The sequence below is a fragment of the Microtus pennsylvanicus genome, chromosome 22, assembly GCF_037038515.1.
Source record: "Microtus pennsylvanicus isolate mMicPen1 chromosome 22, mMicPen1.hap1, whole genome shotgun sequence".
NCBI classification, from domain to species: Eukaryota; Metazoa; Chordata; class Mammalia; order Rodentia; family Cricetidae; genus Microtus; species Microtus pennsylvanicus.
Genome location: NC_134600.1, coordinates 2,221,370 through 2,240,686, shown reverse-complemented (window position 1 = coordinate 2,240,686; position 19,317 = coordinate 2,221,370). Strand labels below are relative to the sequence as shown.

Genomic DNA, 19,317 nt, shown 5'->3' with positions numbered 1-19,317 from the left:
GGTCGTTTCGATGTGTTTGTCCACCTTGCTACTGTGTCTGCTTCAACTTTCCTGTCTTTTCCAGGCAAACAGCTGTCCTTCCACTGAGTACACTGGTCAGCTGCTCCATAACTTTCCATAGGACACTAGAGGAACTCCTAAAACCTCTCCCTTTTCTTTGCTGCTCATCTTAGCTATCTATACTCCTTTATCCCCATAAACGACTGTTAGAGTATAGTGTGGTTCATTTCATTTCTGCAGTGTCCAAGCACCCGCCTAGTCTAAGGAGAATCTAAGCCACAAGGATCTAACAAGTCCCAGCAACAACATGTTAGCGGTGAGACAACACAACAGACCAGAATTTAGGAAGGAACATCTTGTACAAAGTATCCCATTCGAAGTCCTCTTAGAGGAAGGTGAATTAACAAACAAGGGGTAATGATCTCATGTGTGACTCACACTGCTGTAACTGAAGTGGACTTTGCAGTTCTCAGTGATGGAGACAGCGTCTCCTGGCATGTTTAAGAAACCCAGTGATGATTTCCGCGTTTGAAGCAAGGTTAACACCAGAGTGCCAGCCTGTAATTCCTCTTGACCCACCTGCCAACCAGCACTGGAGGAAGGAGTCACCACAGCCCGCCTTTCACCTCCCCCAACGACCTACCGTACTCCACACCTCCTAAGAGTTAACGTCAGCTTTTTGTAGGTAAGTAGATGTGCCTTGTAGATGCTCACAGAACCGCTACAAAAGGATAAAAGAAACCTAGCCTTGTTGACTGTCTCTTGGTATTTCGTATACTTTGAAATGATGGGATACCTGCTCTTCATGACCTGGGCCAAGACAAATACTGAGTCATGCAAAGCTAGCAGTGTTGAAATGTTTTGAACACGATGTACAGTCACAGGTGTGTCTCCCACGGCCACTCGGCCTCATCTCAGCAACTGCTGGCACCAGGTTGGCTGTGTACCCAGCAGAGCTAATCCTGTCTATGTAAGCATTTACAGAGCATCCACGGTACAAACGGCAGAGGTGATTAAACTGGACGGATTCGATGCCAACTCGTATCCGGACTCCGTGGTTGCGTATTTTGTATATATTCTGCCATCCTCCCATTGACTGTTGGTTTCATTTATGTTCATGTCTGCATCTAATAAGCTGTATATTTGCTTTGTTGGTCAGCCCTGGACCAGCTGGAAGGATGGGGGGTGTGACTCATGGCCACCACCACTGTAATGTTTCTGTAGCCGCTCAGTTAACCAGAATCGTCTCTGCACTCCAGAGTGATTATGTGATTTCTAACACACATCCACTCAACAATTAAATATTTTGAATCCAATGAATTAGTTAACGTTTACGTTATTCACTTGGCCTTAAACCAAAAGACAAAAGCATCTTTATTTAAAAATATGAGCAGGAGCCGGGCGGTGGTGGCACACGCCTTTAATCCCAGCACTCGGGAGGCAGAGGCAGGCGGATCTCTGTGAGTTCGAGACCAGCCTGGTCTACAGAGCTAGTTTCAGGACAGGCTCCAAAGCCACAGAGAAACCCTATCTCGAAAAACCACACACACAAAAAAAAAATATGAGCAGGAGAATTGTCTGAAAACTTCTCACAGGATTCATTGCAGTGCTGTAGACTTCAGGAGCTAGCAAGTCTCAGAGGAAGACGGATGACTAGCCTCAGTCAGGTGCTGGTCCCTACCTGACTCTGTAGACTGTGTTATAATCGCTTCACTTTCAAGGTGAAGATGAACAGATCCTCCGGTTCCCTCGGCTACCCAACAAGGTTCTGTGTAGGTCAGTTTGGTTCTGGTGACACCTTTTGTAGGTGCTGGGTCTGAACACAGGTACCTGTGCTGTGGGAGTGCTCTACCACCGCGTGTTCCCAACCCTCTATGACTGGTTAGTTAACTCAAAGCTAACTAAATACTGTGTGAAGTCAGGGTTCACATCTTTCCCTTTCTGAGAAAGTCAGTGCTTTGCTCAGGCCAAGAAGATGAAAAAAGAATCTGATAATTAGACGTGGCTAGTGTACAGCGTACTAAAACATTTTTCCCAGTACACATTTTACCTTTGCTCATCTCAGTAATTTCAGTTTTACTTCCAAAGATGACTAGGAAAAGTCATGATTCTTATATACTTTTCCTTTCTTTGTTCAATGCCTGAAGTTACTCCAGCTCTAAACAGGGCACTGGTGGATGAGCTTTAACAGTAATGGTTTCCTCTGTAATTAAAATGTGTTTAATTGATGGGCTCAGATTACTTTAGATGGACACGTGTACATTAAAGACCATTGTTCTTCAATGGCACTGAGTAATAGTCATAAAGAATAGCACACACACAAATGGGTCATTATCTCCAGAGATTACATCCATGGCATCCTCACCTGTCCAGCTATTGAAGTTTAGATGTAAGTACTAACTAAAAAGAGAGAGACAACATCAACGTGACAGGAGAGGCCAGGGGAGACGAGATACACCATCAAATGTGTTCACTGTTAGCATCCTGTAAGCTTTACTAAGTATCTAACCCGTTCTGTTCTCTCATACACTTCGTGCCTCACGGAAGAACATCCCCCTGTTTAATCTTACAGCGTGTGATGACGGCTCACTGACGGACAGGCTAAGTCACTCAGAGCATTAAGGCCACGGGCTTGGTAGGAAATGCTGGAAAGCGGCTGCGTGGAAGAAGCCTGTGGATTCCAGCCAGGCGACCCCACTGCATACAAATGAAGACACACAAGGCCCCAGCTGCTACTGGCAACCATCCAGGACCACGAGGGCAGCTAGACCTAGGATGATGCCAATCCTGCGGCTGAAAGAGTGGGGTGGGGGTGGGGCGAACAAAGGTTTCTGGTGGACTAATAAATCACTGCGAAACCAGGGGTCATTCCACCAGCAGACTTCATGTAGTGATTCAATACATTTTTTATTAAGTAGGAATTTACTGCTTTACGTCTAAGAACTACAGAATGGTTCCACTAAGCACTCTCAGCCTGTACCAAGTAGAAATCAGATATGCATCTCCTTTTATACCACAGATCTGAGACTGATTTATCCAGTTTTAAAAAAAAGCATCTTTAAATGTTTATATATTATAGTTCTTGAGCTGATTTTTATTTATTTTTAAATTTTTACTACAATTAGTTCATTTTTCTTTTACTCCAAGTTCTTGCTGTAGGCTTTGTCTTGAATACGTAGGACCATTTGGCGTGCATAGAAGTCCCTGTACTCCTCTGGTAGTTCAGCCAGAGTTTTCAAAGCTCTGTCCAAGATTTGCACAGCTCTGGACGCGGCCACAGGGTCTTTGTTGCCATAGGTGTCTGTTCTGTCGTAGCATTCCGATGGAAGGTGCTTCCAAAAGACATTCACTCCGACTCCAAACGCCTCAGAAGTCACATTATGGAACCATAAAGCTGTACAATGTTTTTTGTTTTTTAGAAAAAAAAAAGTTAAAAATAAAACTTACAGTTAAAAAAAAAAAACAACAAATGTCAGTGGAAATATCATGACTGCACAGAGCAGGCTCCTGGGGCTGCAGACCCTGCTTTCAGTCAGAGTCACGAGCACAGCCCTGTTCTAAACCCCTTAGGGATTTTCATTTTCCCCACCTAGAATGAAAGACATAATAAAGTGTATTTGCTTTGCACTCTCTGATTGGGGCAGGCTTCTGTGTTACATGTTTACACTTCCTGATGCACACAATCACATCAGAACATGGAGTGTTCTGTACACAGAGCATTTTAGTTATTGGGGCAGGCTTCTGTGTTACATGTTTACACTTCCTGATGCACACAATCACATCAGAACATGGAGTGTTTTGTACACAGAGCATTTTAGTTATTTGAAGACCATGCCTGGTCCTTGGTGATTCAATTCCGTACTTGTTCTCAAAATCCTCCTGTTCAAAGGCAGTCTGGTCCCCTGACTTAAGGTAGCACACACTGTAGCTTCAGGTTTTAGATTCTAAAACCAGACATAGACCAGTCCTTTACCATAAAACTATGAAAACCACAGTCGGCCCTTTGGTGGTGAAGAAGAAACCTGACCACACTAGTTAGCTATTTTTCATTTTCACTAGCAAGTTTACTGTTTTCCACTAACATCTTCACAATGTACACGCTATAAGAGTATTAAAGAACACCTCCGTGTAGCAGATGGGGCGCTAACCATGCCAAAGTGTTCAGTCTTATGAAGGAGGGTTTAAATCTTAGAAACACTGGTTCTAGGAGTGTTCATGGAAAAACAGTAATTTATAAAAGTCGTCTTCAACATTTTGGTTTTAATTATAAGGTCTTTCAGAATCTTTATTCACTTGTTAATATACCAGAAAAATCTAACCATTCTGATAGGTAAAGATGGAAATCTTGTTTTACATTAAAATATATGCAAATACTTAATTTCCAGATAAAATGAATATAGAGTAATAGAAAACTACATAGCTCTAATCATGTTCTAAAGACACAAAAAACAAATTTAATTTATTAAATGGCAATAGACTAGATAAAGGAGTAGCTGCTGAAAAAAGTACGGTACTAAGTCAGTGCATCACGGCCCCGACCAGACGGTGAAGGGTGCTGCCTTGGAGGGGTACAAAGACTAGCAAGGCCGTGGTTCCTGATGCTCACGGGACCTACAATCTACCCTCAAGTATGTCACCTGACTTTCACTGGTTATAGATGTTTCAAAAGTTAATCCTATCACTGAATAAACATATAGTTTATGAACTACAAACTTATGAATTACAGCAAATAGAATTCCACAAGGAACCTTGGTCAGTAAACCCCATTACTTAGGGTCTTTATAATTTTAAGGTATGCACGTAAATGTTAATTACAGATAGTAACTATCACCATAGTTACTAACATGGAAATTTTATGAGCATCCAAATTAATGTTTATTTCTTGAAACTGTATACAGAAGTTTTCAGATGTTGATATTATAACATTTTGATATTTAATAAAAATTTATAATCTTCTTAGAAAATATTTACCATTTCTAAAATGCCTATATATTTCAGAAATAAAATGATTTTTAAAAAACAACCAAGTACAACCTTTTCCCAGATATAAGGTATATTAACACACATGGGGCAGCCTACTACATCCCTAGACATGATGGTACAGCCTTGTGCAGCAGCAGTTCACTGTCCTGAAGACGGGAGGCAGCTGTGATCCAATGATAAGCACCTGTATGTCTAGATAAATAAACACAGCAAACACGCTGGTGTGATCTAGAGGCCTTACCAGGAATGAAGAGAACATCGCCGGCTTCCAGGGAGCACTCGTACCTCCGCGCCTTCGGGAAGAGTGGGTATTTATCTAGGTCTGGGCTGTCAATATTCAGCACTTCTGACTTAGAACCTAGTTCCCAAGAGAGATCACACAGATTGAACCAAGTCCGCACTGTTTAAAAAGTAATCACAAATATAAACTTGAAACTCAACTCTTTAACTCTTGTGTTTACACTGTGAGAACTATTCTTCTGAAGCCTAAGATAATTTTCAGTGACCATTCTTTATACAAGACAACCAACATCCATCATCCATGCAATCCAGTGAAATCATCTGAAACCTTTCTGTGGTTTTCAGAGACAGGGTTTCTTAGCCCTGGCTGTCCTGGAGCTCACTCTGTAGACTAGGCTGGGCTAGAACTCCCAGAGATCCGCCTGCCTCTGCGCTCGAGTGCTGGGATTAAAGGTGTGTACCGCCATGCCTTGTCTGGAGACTCATTCTTTATACTGCCTGTCGCCACTCACACACCCTGAAGTGTGGTCTTCCTACATTATTAAAAACAAGAGAATAAACTGTAGAAACATAAACTCAAGCCATACCTGATAAATATAAGTAGTGTGCATCTCGAGGACTGAACAGTGTGACTCGCTTCTTCCCTGTCACTTGTATTAAAAAGTTATCCATTACCTAAAGATCAATGAGATTTACATGTGAGCAGTATCTACAATTAGTCAACGGAGACAACGGCCCTCTAAAGAGTTAACTTTGGTGTCTACAATTCAAGTCAATGGAACCAACAGCATTCTAAAGAGTTAACTTCAGTATCTACAATTCAAGTCAATGGAACCAACAGCATTCTAAAGAGTTAACTTCAGTATCTACAATTCAAGTCAATGGAACCAACAGCATTCTAAAGAGTTAACTTCGGTATCTACAATTCAAGTCAATGGAACCAACAGCATTCTAAAGAGTTAACTTTGGTGTCTACAATTCAAGTCAATGGAACCAACAGCATTCTAAAGAGTTAACTTCAGTACAATTCAAGTCAATGGAACCAACAGCATTCTAAAGAGTTAACTTCGGTATCTACAATTCAAGTCAATGGAACCAACAGCATTCTAAAGAGTTAACTTTGGTGTCTACAATTCAAGTCAATGGAACCAACAGCATTCTAAAGAGTTAACTTCAAACCTCATTCTTTCCTTTTCTCTTTTTTATTGGGAGGGGGTCCACAGGGTCTCACTATGTTGCTCAAACTGGACTTCTGATGCTCCTGCCTCAGCTTCTGAGTAGCTGGGATCACAGGCATGTGTCACTGCATGTTAAACCCTATCCCTTCTGTGAAATTCAGCCCACATAAAACCCTTACAGTCATAACTGAATCCTAGTAATGAAAAGCTTGTGTTCCATGCACAACTATGTCTTTATCGAGGACATTTCCCATGTTTCTGACATGGGAAAGACGAGCATTAAGAAAACAGGAAATGGAATAACAGCGTCCATGTACCTGCGCTGCCCTGGGTTAAGGTTTGTCTTCTAGGTTATCGAGCTGTGCCCTGGGCCAAGCAGAAATCACCCCTGCAGCTGCTGCTGACCTCTGCAGATGTGTCCACCCACAGTGTGGTCATCAACACCGCGATTGTGAGACTATTGTACAGGCCTCCCATGAGGCAAATTCCCACAGTGTAATTTCCAATGAACCGATGCTGACTTTCCCTGAGCATACAGACGGTGCCCTCTCTGCACTGAGCAAGATGTGTGCCTAGTCATCATATATTAATTATCAACTGAACATTTCTTCTTTCAGCACGAAACCTTTACTTAGAAAACTAATTCTGTAGTTATAATTACTATTCCTCTGACTTTTTTCTTTTTTTTTTAAGTTTTTCAAGACAGGGTTTCCCTGTGTAACAGTCCTGGCTGTCGAGGAACTTGCTTCTGCCTGCCTCTGCCTCTCAAGTGCTGGGATTAAAGGCGTGTGCCAAGACTGCGTGGCTCCTCTGATTTATTTTTAAGACAAGCATTATGTAGTCTATTGTAACTCAAGGTCAAAGGAAACTACTTAAAATTTAAAGCATGATCAATAATGTTAAAAATACATGAAACACATTATCTTCTCACCAATCATTCAAGCAGAACTTTTAAAATATGCTGAGATTCCATGTTTGTCTCATCTAATTATAGAGTTACTATCCTGAAATCCCCTGTAAGTTCTAAATGTCCTAGACGAAGTATGCACATGCCCCAACAGTCTGGCATGCTGCCACATGCTGGAATTCCTGCCAGCTGGGAGGCAGAGAAAGAAAGCTCTGAGGTCATTCCAGTCAGTGCTTCAAAATGTAGCTCCCGTTTCAACACAGCAAAAGTCTACGGAAACGCAACAGGTGTTACAGTTTCCTGTTTCTCCAGCCGCCAACACCGATCGACACACAACAGCATGTAAAATGTGCTTACTGTACTTACAAATACAGTCAGCAGATAGCCAACGAGAAGACAAGCAAGATCAAAGTCTGTACACCCTGCTCCTGTACGGACCAGCAAACAGTTCGTGTTCTCTAGGGGTACAGATCCTAAGGCCTTGAGGGACCCCAAATTCTTACTCTTGCAAACCATTCCCCACAGTTTCTTCCGTTGACCTAAGTAAGGACTTGGATGGCAGTCAGGTGTTTCACTGAAACGCCGTGTTCCCACATCTTCCCCCGCTAAACCACGACCCATCTCATAGCTATAGTAAGAACCTGACCACAGAGGAAGATGTAGGACTAGGCTTTGCTCCAGCCGACACCACGGCACTACTGTCCCGCAGACGGCTGATGCTCTCAGCTCCATGTTCTGCCGGCGGCAATGCTCAGGTCTCTAACGGGGCCGGTAAAGCTCAATCTACGAATGTCAGACCCGCAAGAGCAGCAGATTTGTGAACCTTTCCATTTCTTATTCTGTAATTTACGCACATCGTAGTGAGTCCAGAGCTGCAGGCCAGGTGAACTGATTCGAAAAACACTGGAGAAGAACTGCTCCTCTTTGAAGAACGCTGGGAACTTAATATCTCCTCCTAGGGAGGGAAACTGCTGTCGGATATCTGCAACATCCTGCATCAACAGACACATACAATATTTAGATTACAAACAGTATCTGGGAAGAATTTCAACAATAGCACCGTTGGCATGATGGTTTCTGGAAGGCCCAGCACGTGGGCAGTAAGGACGAAGAGGCAGGCGTCTCTCGAGTGCTGCATGTCCTGTGACGCCCTCCCCCAGGGCTGCTCAGCCTGTGTCTCAGCACTCCTGTGTGGTCACATCAGAAGTCACAGCACGTTCCTAACAGTAGCAAAGTTACAGTCACGAAGCAGCGACGAAAATCATTTTATGGCTGGGGCCAGCACAGCATCAGGAAGGTTGAGAGCCGCTGCTCTAACCTTTCCAGTGAAGGAGAAACGGACTTAAGTATCACTACCGTCAGCTTCAGTATAGGTAGTGAGATTCTGTTGTGTTTTAATAAACCTTGTCTGAGGATCAGAGTGCAAAGCTAAGCCACTAGAGGCCAGGCAGTGGTGGCTCACAACTTCAATCCCAGGACTCAGGAGACCTCTGTGAGTTCAAGGTCATCCTGGATTACTTGGGATTGATCCAGTCTCAAAGAGAAACAGCCAGACCGTGGGGGCCCACAGCTTTAATCCCAGCACCAGGGAGGTGGAGCGGGAAGTGACATGGCTGGGCGGAGAGGAATGTAAAGCAAAGCGGGAGGGGACAGGAGCTGGGATGCAGTCTGAGGATTAGAAGGACAGGATGCCCCTCACTCTGAGCACTGGTAGCAGAAAGAACTCCCTGGTGGCAAGCTGCACCGCATCTCTGACCCTCGTATCTGACTTCAGGCTTTCATTATTAACACAACTAGAATCTGTGCTACAAATACCCTCACTAACACAGACTCACTAGCATTTTCAGCAAGAGTCACAGAATGCATATCTAGTCTAGCCTTATAATTTGCCTCTGAATACATAAAGGCTCATCTAATGAATCTTCGGGACTCTCAGGTAAGTACTGTATTAGCTGAACGGCCATCTGTAAGCTATATAGCAGTAGAGTCTCTTATTCCATAGAAATTAGATGACTGAGATTCTACAGTCCTGAATGACTAAATAATCATCTTTTAAAGATTCCTCAATCAGGGACACAAATCATTAAAGAAACCAAAAAAGGATGAAACGGGTTACAGTGTGAAGATGCTCATGGACATTTTAAGTAACTGCTTTAAACCACAATTCTTACCTTCCTCGGGTCTTCTCCAAGTGACCGCAAGTAGTATCTCTCATCCTAAACATCCCAAAGAATAGCATCAGTATTGATTTAAAAACAATGAGAGATAAGAGATGGAGTAAATCTTAAAATAGGGCCGAGTCAAGTCATGTAAAAATTCAATTATCTTACCCTTCCTACTGATGCCCCCTGGTGGCCACATAAAGGAACGTTTTTATATGCTGCTCAGGACTGGATCTAAAGGCAGCAGAAGCACGCGTGAAGCCACCGATTAACTGGTACTTCAATGTACACTGCTTTAACATTTGGTAAACCAAATGTGAATCCAACAAACAACTTCTTAATACAACTAAGAAACGAGATAAAAACCTTATGCCCGGCAGTGGTGGTGCACGCCTTTAATCCCAGCACTCGGGAGGCAGAGGCAGGCGAATCTCTGTGAGTTCGAGGCCAGCCTGGTCTACAAGAGCTAGTTCCAGGACAGGAACCAAAAAAACTACAGAGAAACCCTGTCTCGAAAAATCCAAAAAATAAAAAAAAAAAAAAAAACCTTATCCTTTAGCACATTAAAAAAAAACCACAGGGAGACTGTATTACACCAGACCATGCCTAGCCCAGCAACCGGCATTCTCCCATTGCAACCTTGAGGTCAACTCATACATGATTTATAAGAGCGGAATTACATACAAAGTTTTAAAGTCAGCACTTACACTTCTGACGACCTGAGTAGCTAAAGAAGAGAACGGATTATAGATGGGTCACTGCAGGGCTGGGACCCGTGACACCCAGCGCTGTGTGCATTTCCCAGAGAACTGAGACCTAGCAGGTCAAGTAAGGCACGGCACACTCCAGAGCGCTACCTTCCAGAAACCAATACAGATGCGTGAATTTGATGTCTCATTTAACTCACAAATAACAGCTTAGCTGTTCTCACATTTTTGATGCCACACTGAAATGGTCCTTTAGCTAGACTTCAAAGCACGTTCTTCAAAATCTGAACTGTCACTCAGCGAAGAGGCACAGCTAGCTGCTTCATCAAGAAAGGGCTCTTTGCTTACCTGCAAAGAATGCATCTAATTTGGGGCTGCAGCTGCCGATGTCTTCAGGTTCACCATAGCATCTGACCCAGAGTCCCGCTCTGCACACAGGACAGAGCCAAGCAACAACCAAACAAGATGGAAAGCGGTCTGGAAGCTGCCATCTATGCAGGACCCTCTAACGGACAATGTTTGCTCAGGGTTCCGCGAACTGGCAGACCGCCAGGTGTGTATAGTTGTGTCTAATAGACACATGGGCCCGTGCACATGCACACACACACACAAAACCATTTAGTATATGTCTATTAAAGGTTTCTAAAAAAATTACCTCTGAAATAAAGAATTCTTTATGCGTTTCTTCGGCTGCTCTCTGGACCAACTTGTTAAATGGTAAAGTTCTGAAATAAACATAACAGGATCCTGAGACATAACAATAACATACCAACTAGCAATACCATCATGATGCACGTGGGCTTGGCACAGTTGGGCGCCATGTGCTTTGAAGTACCCAGCTTTTAGTATAATCCATGTCGACAAATTCTGAATATTCAAAATTCATTTAGAGGTATATAAATTTGACCTGTTACCTGAAAATTTAGACTTAAAGATTTTAAATTTATGGTTCAGATGGCTCTTCAAAGGTCAACATCCTTCTTCACAAGTCACTGAGGGATGCTTCCATGGTATCAGGTGCTGGGCTAAAGAGCGGGATCAGCGGTAAGAGCACTTGGTCCTCCTGAGGACAACGTGCACTCAGCTCCCAGTGCCCACATGTGCAGCTCAAACCGTCCATAACTCCGGCTTCAGAGGATCTGACGCCCTCTTCTGGCCTCCATGGGCACTGGACACACATGCGGTGCACTGGACACACATGCAGGCAACTCACCCACATACAATCAAAGTATAGTCATAAAGTAAAATACATGAACTTTGAGGTTCTGATTGCCACCTGTCTTTACGTGCCAGGGCCAAATAAATCTGGTCAATGGGACAACCATAGCCTCACACTAGTACTGAGGAGTAGTGAGATTACTGGTGAAGACCCTCCAGCCCCGCTGGTGCCTGTCACCTCCTCAGCACAGGGGGGCAGTACTCGGTCAGCTCCTGCTTTCCCTGCCGTCTTATGGCTTCTGGAGAAAATGGCAGGACATTCTAGAAACAATGTGTGCTTCCATTACCAAACTCTTCAAGTTAGAGAGTTATCTTTGCTCTACTCATCCGAGTAACTAAAAGCACTTCCTACATGGGGCTCAGGGGCAGAAGGCTTCCTAGTTCCATTCTCCAGTCATGAAGATGCTACTGTATCAGTAGCCGACAAGGAAATCCTCCCAAGCTTGTGTCCCTCACTGGGAATTTGTCCATCTCATCACCAAGGATATGTAGGGGAGGCGGAGGGAGAATGTGAACTCTCCTCCATGAGGAGCTGACCTTGGCTAGCTAACGTCCCCTAGTACTGCTCTTTCCCTAAAAACACACGGAGTACAGATGAAGGTTTAATCTTAGCTAAAATACCAGGCATCACAGTTTACTGGACGAGAAAGTGGTTTTCCTGGGTACAATGTGTGAATATGCCCCCATGGCCTATTTCAAGTCACTAGCTTTGGGGGACACTGACCTAAGCTGGGGTTGTGTTTCAGTACACCTCCACGGTCTTGTTCTGTTATAACTAAATGTTATAACAAAAAAGACTCTTGAACCACACAATTCACTGATAACATTCTCCCAATATGCTGCTTCCTGCCTCGTATTCTGTCACACCCGGAGAGCGGCTCCTGTGGGTGTGACCTTCAACCTGAACAGAGGCTGTTGCAGGACTGGTGCAGAGAACGCAAGAAGGAACCAGGCCACCACGTACTGAGACCTACGCAGGGCCCTGTCTCTACTTCAGCAAACTTCTCGTCACTCTCCTATTCAAGGCTCCTACCAAAGGTTCACCATACACACACCATTCAGCCCTGGAGGCTGCTGTGCCCAGCTACTGGTGTAACTGCTGCACTGCCCACAGTAGCTTCTAGGAAGAACAATGACTGCCTGGAACTTCTTCCCCAAAGCAGCACTGACCAGTGACCCTGAAAGAGCAAGATAAAGCAGCTCCGAGCTGTCTGTCTGCCCACAACCTGCCCCTACACAGCAGCTGGGAACTCCTAAGCCTGAGGCTTTCTCTGTCCCTCTGTTCTAAGCAGAAGGTCTTCTATTACAGAGCCTCTTCTCAGGACCAGCACATAAAACAGTGAGACAGTATCAGAGAAGGCTTCTCATGGATTCTGGGATGAGCAAATTTGAATATACACCCTGGGTTTTATCATTTTAAACCGCACGATCTCAGACAAATTGTTTAATATTTTAAATTTAATTAGTGTGTGGGGGCCTGGATGTGGATGGGTGTATTCACACCATGGCGTGTGTGTGGAGGTCACAGGACAACTTGCAGGAGCCGGTATATCTACCACGTGTCCAGGGCACTGGACTCAGGTCACACTAAAGTGACAACGTGCACTTTATCCTCTGAGCCATCTTATGAGGCCCAAGGGACGTTTTTAAAAACCTTCATTTCTCATCTGTAAAATCACTATAAGCAATATCTACATTAGACTATCTTATAGTTTAAGTGGGGAATATAACTTAGTATTGGCACAATATCTTAGATGCTGTGACAGTGGCAATGCACCTTCACAACATACATTAAAACACCACCAGCAGCCCTGAATTTAGCGCCCAGGGGTCTGTTTCTGGAATGGCTGCTTCCGGAGAGAGGCAGTGAGAAGAGGGTGCGGACAGAACCAGGTGCTGCAGGAGTGGAGTTTCCAGCGTAGCTCACAGGGTGCTCCTTCTGAGAGCATCCTGGCTGGGGAAGGGGCCGGGGCAGCACACAGCAACAAGGAGATACTAACGCTAGTGAGTTCAGGCGCAACCTCTGGACAGCCGAGAGGATAAGAACAACCAGAACCGACATGATTACATATCAATACATGTTATGGACATGTTATCTACACGATCTCTGATGTTTCAATATCTCTAGATTAAATTCCTTCTGTACTTAGTAAATGCTAAAACAAAACAAATTAAATTTACTTTTATCCTTGTGCAAAAATATTTTTCCTGTTTTTAGTAGCTCTAATGAAAGGCTTTGCAGAAGCTGCGATAGAAATTATTACATAATATATGTGTTTTAAAAGCAAGTTTTGAAAAGTTTAGAGGACATGAAAAAACATCCGAACCATTCGCGATGAAGTTTCTACACCCACATACTATGTATGGCCTTTGTCTGGAGTATAAATAATCCTGACCGCAGGCCGAGAAACACTCAGCCCTCCAGTACTTTCTTCCACTTTTTTGACTGAATAAAATGTGCAAAGTTCTTACACTCGGAAAAACTTACAGCAATTAAGTTCAGTCCGTGGCCTGTTCAGTAACCCGAAACTACAATGGTGAGCGCTCGGCTGGAAACGGAAATGCTTTGGTGGTTACTACACAGGCTTGGGCCGCACTGGTGAGAGAGGCCAGGACACCAGAAACCCCCGTTTAGCTCATCTCTCACCGAATCTGTGAACAATGGGGTCTTTCAGTAGACTTAATTTGCTGGGAACTGCACAGGCTCAGAATGTGAAAGTTGTTTGTTTTTTAATCTACCATTTTTAATGACTCTCGGGGGAATGAACAACACACGACATCTGCAGGATGACATTTTCAGCTTCCAAACGTAGACGTTCAGCAGCCGATTCACCTGCTAGAGTGCACAGCACACAACCAGCACGCAGCTACCGGCACTCGACGCTCAGCATGGGTTTAAACGCTACTGAGTGGAAGACGGTGTGCAGAGACAGAAAGAGACGCCAGCCTGAGACAGCGTCCTGCACCGGGCAGTAAAGACTGGACGAACACCGCACACAACTTGAGAGGCCACCTAACTCCAAGAATAGAAATTCTCTGTTCCATGACTCCACAGGCTACAGGGCGCACCCTATAGTAGAAGAATAAGACTGTGGAAATGTACAGTTATATAAACTCGGAATTCTTGTCTTTTGAGCCACTCATGAAAAAGCAGTAAGCTATTCCATGATTACATAAACTGGATTAAAGATGAGACGCAGAATGGTCTTATATAATGATGTAAAAATATTTTCAAAGGTTTAAGAAAGTTATTTGTGTCCCCGGAGTAACCTCAGAAGAAAATACCTATACACAAAGTTCTTACTAATGAAGTCCATCTGTGCGACGGCAGCGACGTGAATCTTCACCTCTTTCGCGCCCCCAGCTCGGCTCACGTAGTCCACTGTCCATTTGCTTGTACAGGGCCCCAAGTCGAGTCCTTCCAACACAAGGGGCTTCCTCTATAACGAAGGGAAAAACACAACTGTGAAAGCAAACACTCCACGGGGGCTGCCGTGGAGTCAGAGGGTGGCTCTGAGCAGGAGCTCCGACTGAAAGCATCTAACAGTTTGTGCTCTGACTCAGACACGCAGATCACCTGATCACACACCCAGAACAAACCTAAGGTCAGGAAAACAAACAGCCTTGTCAGCAGATAAATTCAAATAGTAAATATTTTCATGTTATTTATGGCAAAATATACTTAAATTTTACTTTGTTTTAGTAGCTTTTAATTTTGCTATCACTTAGCACTTTTGACAATGCACGAACGTGAGAGCGTCCATCTGGTCTACCTGACTCTCCAGTGTGCAGCCCGCCTGCACAATCAGCTGCTAACTCAGTTTTCCTGAACCACTTCAAAGTGAAATTGTTAATATCACGTCCTCAGTCTAAAACTGAAGCATGTTTTCTGAAAACGGGCTATTCTCTTCCAGAGCAATTACCCAAGATGCATCTCACGCTGACGCTATTATGTAACCACCACGCAGGCACGTTTAAGTCTCACTAATCATCTCCTTCCTTTCCCTGACCCAGAATCCAGGCTGAGAAGCACCTGGATTCAGGGAATCACAGCTCTTCTCATCTGGCTCATCAGCTTTCTTTGTCTTCTTTTCCCTGAATATTTATGAGCACATGGGCCAATAATTTTGTTGGAGTCCCCTGGATTTGGGTTCATCTAGTTTCTTCATGGTTAGATTTTAGGTTATGCAATCTGAGCAAGGACTGTCCCAGAGAGGAATGGAGTAGTCCCCCAGGGCACAAGGGGGCACATGACATTCTGCCTAACATTTACTCAGTCTCTCTTGCCTCCAAGTTTACTGGTATAATTCTAATGCTTAAATCATCACAGATGTGACCAGTAGGTGTCAGGAGCCAGTTTCTCCTAAAATCATTACAGGAACCATCACCCTGGGGAGTCTGCAGAGAACCCCACACCCCTAATTGTGTTAAGAATGGTTCTATTGACAGAGCCTACCCCACACCCAAATTGGTTGTTAATGAGAGCTATCTGTTAGCGGAACCCATCCCACATTCCAAACTATCTGGAGAACTAGGTGTGTCATCTCCTAGTTGTAACTTCCAGGCCTACTGTGACTTGACCGAAGATAACCTCCTGCCTACGTGACCAACGAGGACCATGTGACCAACGTGAACCACGCGGCAAGAGCCCAGAACCCTGTGCCCATCCCCCAACTCCTTACCCTATAAAAGGTTGTATCTCGTCCCTAATAAACGGAGGCTTTGACAAACTTTGCATGGCCTTCTTCCTGTCTCCTAGCCCATATCTTCCAGGTAGTGCCTCTCCGTGACCCTGGAATAACTGAACTGCCAGGCGGGCTACTAACCCTAGACTAAGTGGCCCGCCAAGGCAATCAACAAGTAGGTCTCTTTGGATTGGTTCCTGTGACTTTTAAAACTTTTAAAAACCTCCTTATTTTATAACAAAATAAAACAATCCAGGTATCTTTTTCATTGAGTCTGTCCAGCCCTGCAATCCATCATTTCTTTGATGGTTTCTCTTAAGTGAGAACTCTTCTTTTGACATTTTAATTATGCGTAGAGTGTATTTTTATTACATGTATCTACCCTACAGAGGCTCTTTTCGTGTTGTATCATAACTTCTGCCTTCTCAACAGTAAGAGCTGAGAAACATGTAAGGGCATGTGTATACCCTCCAAATACACAAATCTAGACACGCAATCACATATCTTTTTCTCTCATCATCTATGTACATGTACATATGCATAAACTTAAGGGATTATGGATAATACAAGCATCAAGGTTAAGTCTAGCCTTTATTGTTTGTATTTTTTGTTCAACAATGAAAAACTTATTTCCCATCATCGATATTTAATCATCTGCAAAACTCCAGACTTTTTTTTTCCAGAAAACAGTTTCAGAACTGCTATTTTGCAGGGCTATAAGTAACTTACCCCATAAAGCCACCAAATAGGCTCACTTGTTACTTATTTCTTTTCTTCCCCCCCCCCTTTTTTTCTTCCTGAGACAGAGTTTCTGTGTAGCCTTGGTGGCCACTGGAACTCACTCTGTAGACCAGGCTAGTCTCAAACTCAGATAAGCCTGCCCCTAAAGGCACATGCTGCCAACCATGCAGCTATTTCTACTTTAGGGTTATTTTGTTTTTAAATCATTTCTCACTTCTGTTGAATTTTTGTTTTTGTTTTGAGACAGAGTCTCACTAAGTAAGCACGGCTAGCCTAGAACTCACTATGTAAACCAAGCTGACCATGAACTCACAGAGATCCATTTGTCTCTTCCCAGCCCGGTCACAGCTTGTTGGTTTTTTTTAATTATTACTTTAGAATGTAGAATATTAATCTGAATCCCCTCAAAGTCAGCTCTATCACCAAATTCTTCCAGCACATCCTCACTCATCCTCTAAAGACAGCCGATTAACTACTTTCTTCCTTCCTTTCTTCTTTTTTCTTTTCAGTTTTTAGAGACAAGGTTTCTATCTGTAGCACTGGTTGTCCCAGAACTCACCCTGTAGACCAGGCTGGTCCCAAACTCAAAGATCTGCCTGCCTCTGCCTCCCAGGGGTGTAAAGACTTGCACAACCATTGCCTGTATTTCTTTTATTTTTGAAGTGGCCCAAACACACATTTGTTTTGTCCTCCCCATCTCTCAAAAGACTACATTTCCTTTTAAAAGTTTAAAAACATATACTTTGAAAATTATTGCTATCAGTTCCCACATTACTCTTTATTATTGCTTCGTGTATCAAAGACTAAATGAGCAAAATGTATCTAATTTCCCTCTTTGTCAAGGAATATAGATAAATAAATTTTAAGAATTGCTGAGTTATAAAGTAAACACGTAGCGTGCGAGCTGTAACAACAGTTCAATCACTTGGTCTAAATCACTTGGCTGCTAGTTCAATACACCCCCACCAAGGGGAAATTATGTCTTTAATCTTAGGCAATGTAGGTGGTAAGAATTAGTATCTCAATGCAGAATGAGAACCCTGCCTGGTTCACAGACATAAATGTTGATTTAAAAACTTCTGTGTTTTTCTGTCGGTTCGTTTGGTTCTGCCTCAAACACACTGTAACTGAGGCTAGGCAGAAAGACGGGGAAAACAATGGGGGACCTCTGCCCTGCAGTCTGAAATCTCCCACCAGCTGAGAGTGAAGAATTCAGCACAGCTAGACTAGCACTGTGGTACACACCTTTAATCCCAGCGCTGGGGAGGTAGAGGCAGGTGGATTTTCTCTGAGTTCGAGGCCAGCCTGGTCTACAGAGTTGCAGGACAGCCCGGGCTACACAGAGAAATCCTGTCTTGAAACCTCCCACCAAAAAAATTCCAGCACAAAAATTAACAAAATTCGCTGGGAGGTTGCCTAAATGAAGACAGTATTCCTTTTTATAAGGAAATACTTCAAATAAAAACATTATAGCAAAAATCATAAGGCCAAAGCATATATAACCAGGTATGGCCTTTCTCCTCTCCCAAACCTGTAAACCAGCTATTTTCTAGGATAGTAAAAGGCGGGTTTTAACCTCCGTGTGCAACTTTAGTGACCCACGGTTTTACCCGATAAGACTATATCATCCAAAGTATCTCTCTGTTGAAGCAAACTTAAACTCTGCCTCACATGGACTCGATCAGAAACCCTTCGCTAGAGTGTCGTCAGGAATTCTGTGTTCTGAGCAGAGAGCTCTCAAAGGTGCACACACTGCGGGCTTGTCCAGCCGCACGCAGCAGATCCCACGACACTGCCACTAACGACCTTAGAGACCTTTTCCCTTTGAATATTCGCCAGAATTCTTACTACTTTTCCTGAAACTTGGACTATCTTGCAACGTCCTGAAAGCAAACCTTTTTCTTTTCTTTTCATTTTAAAAACTACTTTCTGCTAGGTTTTTTCCCTTCTTTGAAAGCTAATGCTAGTTTTTTCTTTTTTCTCTAAAGGCTAAAGGGTTTATTAAGCCTTAATCATGATCCAAGTTAAAATCAAAGACCTGTGCCAGAGGAAACGTCCGGGGAGACTCCCATTGGTTTCCCTGCTGCCCGTCTCTCATTGGATTCAAATGTGGCGTTTCAAAAATTTATTATCTCGAAATAGAGACTGCGAGGATCGGGGGTGCGGGGAGGGGATCCTATGCTAAACTTTAGAAAACCCCATATAGAAGAGGAGCAAGCGAGGCCAGAAAAGTCTCACACTCGGCGTGCCGCGGTCGTCCTCGCCCTCCACACTGGGGTCGCAGGAGAGCCGACGGGAGCCCCGGTAGACCTTCCCGCCGCGGGCTCCTCACCTGTGGGTAGAGATGCTCCAGGAACTGCTCCCGAGAGACTCCCCGAAGCCGGGGTACCGGAAGGCGCTGCTCCGCCATGCTGGGCCCGGGCTGGTTTCCCCCGGAGGACGTGTCCGTGCGCGAGTGATCCTCCCGGAAACACAACCCCGCGAGAAAAGGGCCGC

The 19,317-nt window shown here is 43.9% G+C and overlaps 1 protein-coding gene across 1 annotated transcript; it reads right to left on the bottom strand.

Moving 5' to 3' along the window:
- Positions 1 to 2,888: 2,888 nt before the first annotated feature.
- Tyw5 (tRNA-yW synthesizing protein 5) lies at positions 2,889 to 19,287 on the bottom strand. The gene is made up of 8 exons (XM_075955930.1): positions 19,154 to 19,287; positions 14,681 to 14,835; positions 10,833 to 10,902; positions 9,480 to 9,524; positions 8,163 to 8,300; positions 5,811 to 5,898; positions 5,225 to 5,341; positions 2,889 to 3,394 (listed from the first exon to the last, which is right to left on the bottom strand). The coding sequence occupies exons 1-8, from the start codon at positions 19,229 to 19,231 to the stop codon at positions 3,138 to 3,140; spliced, it is 948 nt and encodes a 315-aa protein (XP_075812045.1). The 5' UTR covers positions 19,232 to 19,287; the 3' UTR covers positions 2,889 to 3,137.
- Between the last annotated feature and the right edge of the window lie 30 nt (positions 19,288 to 19,317).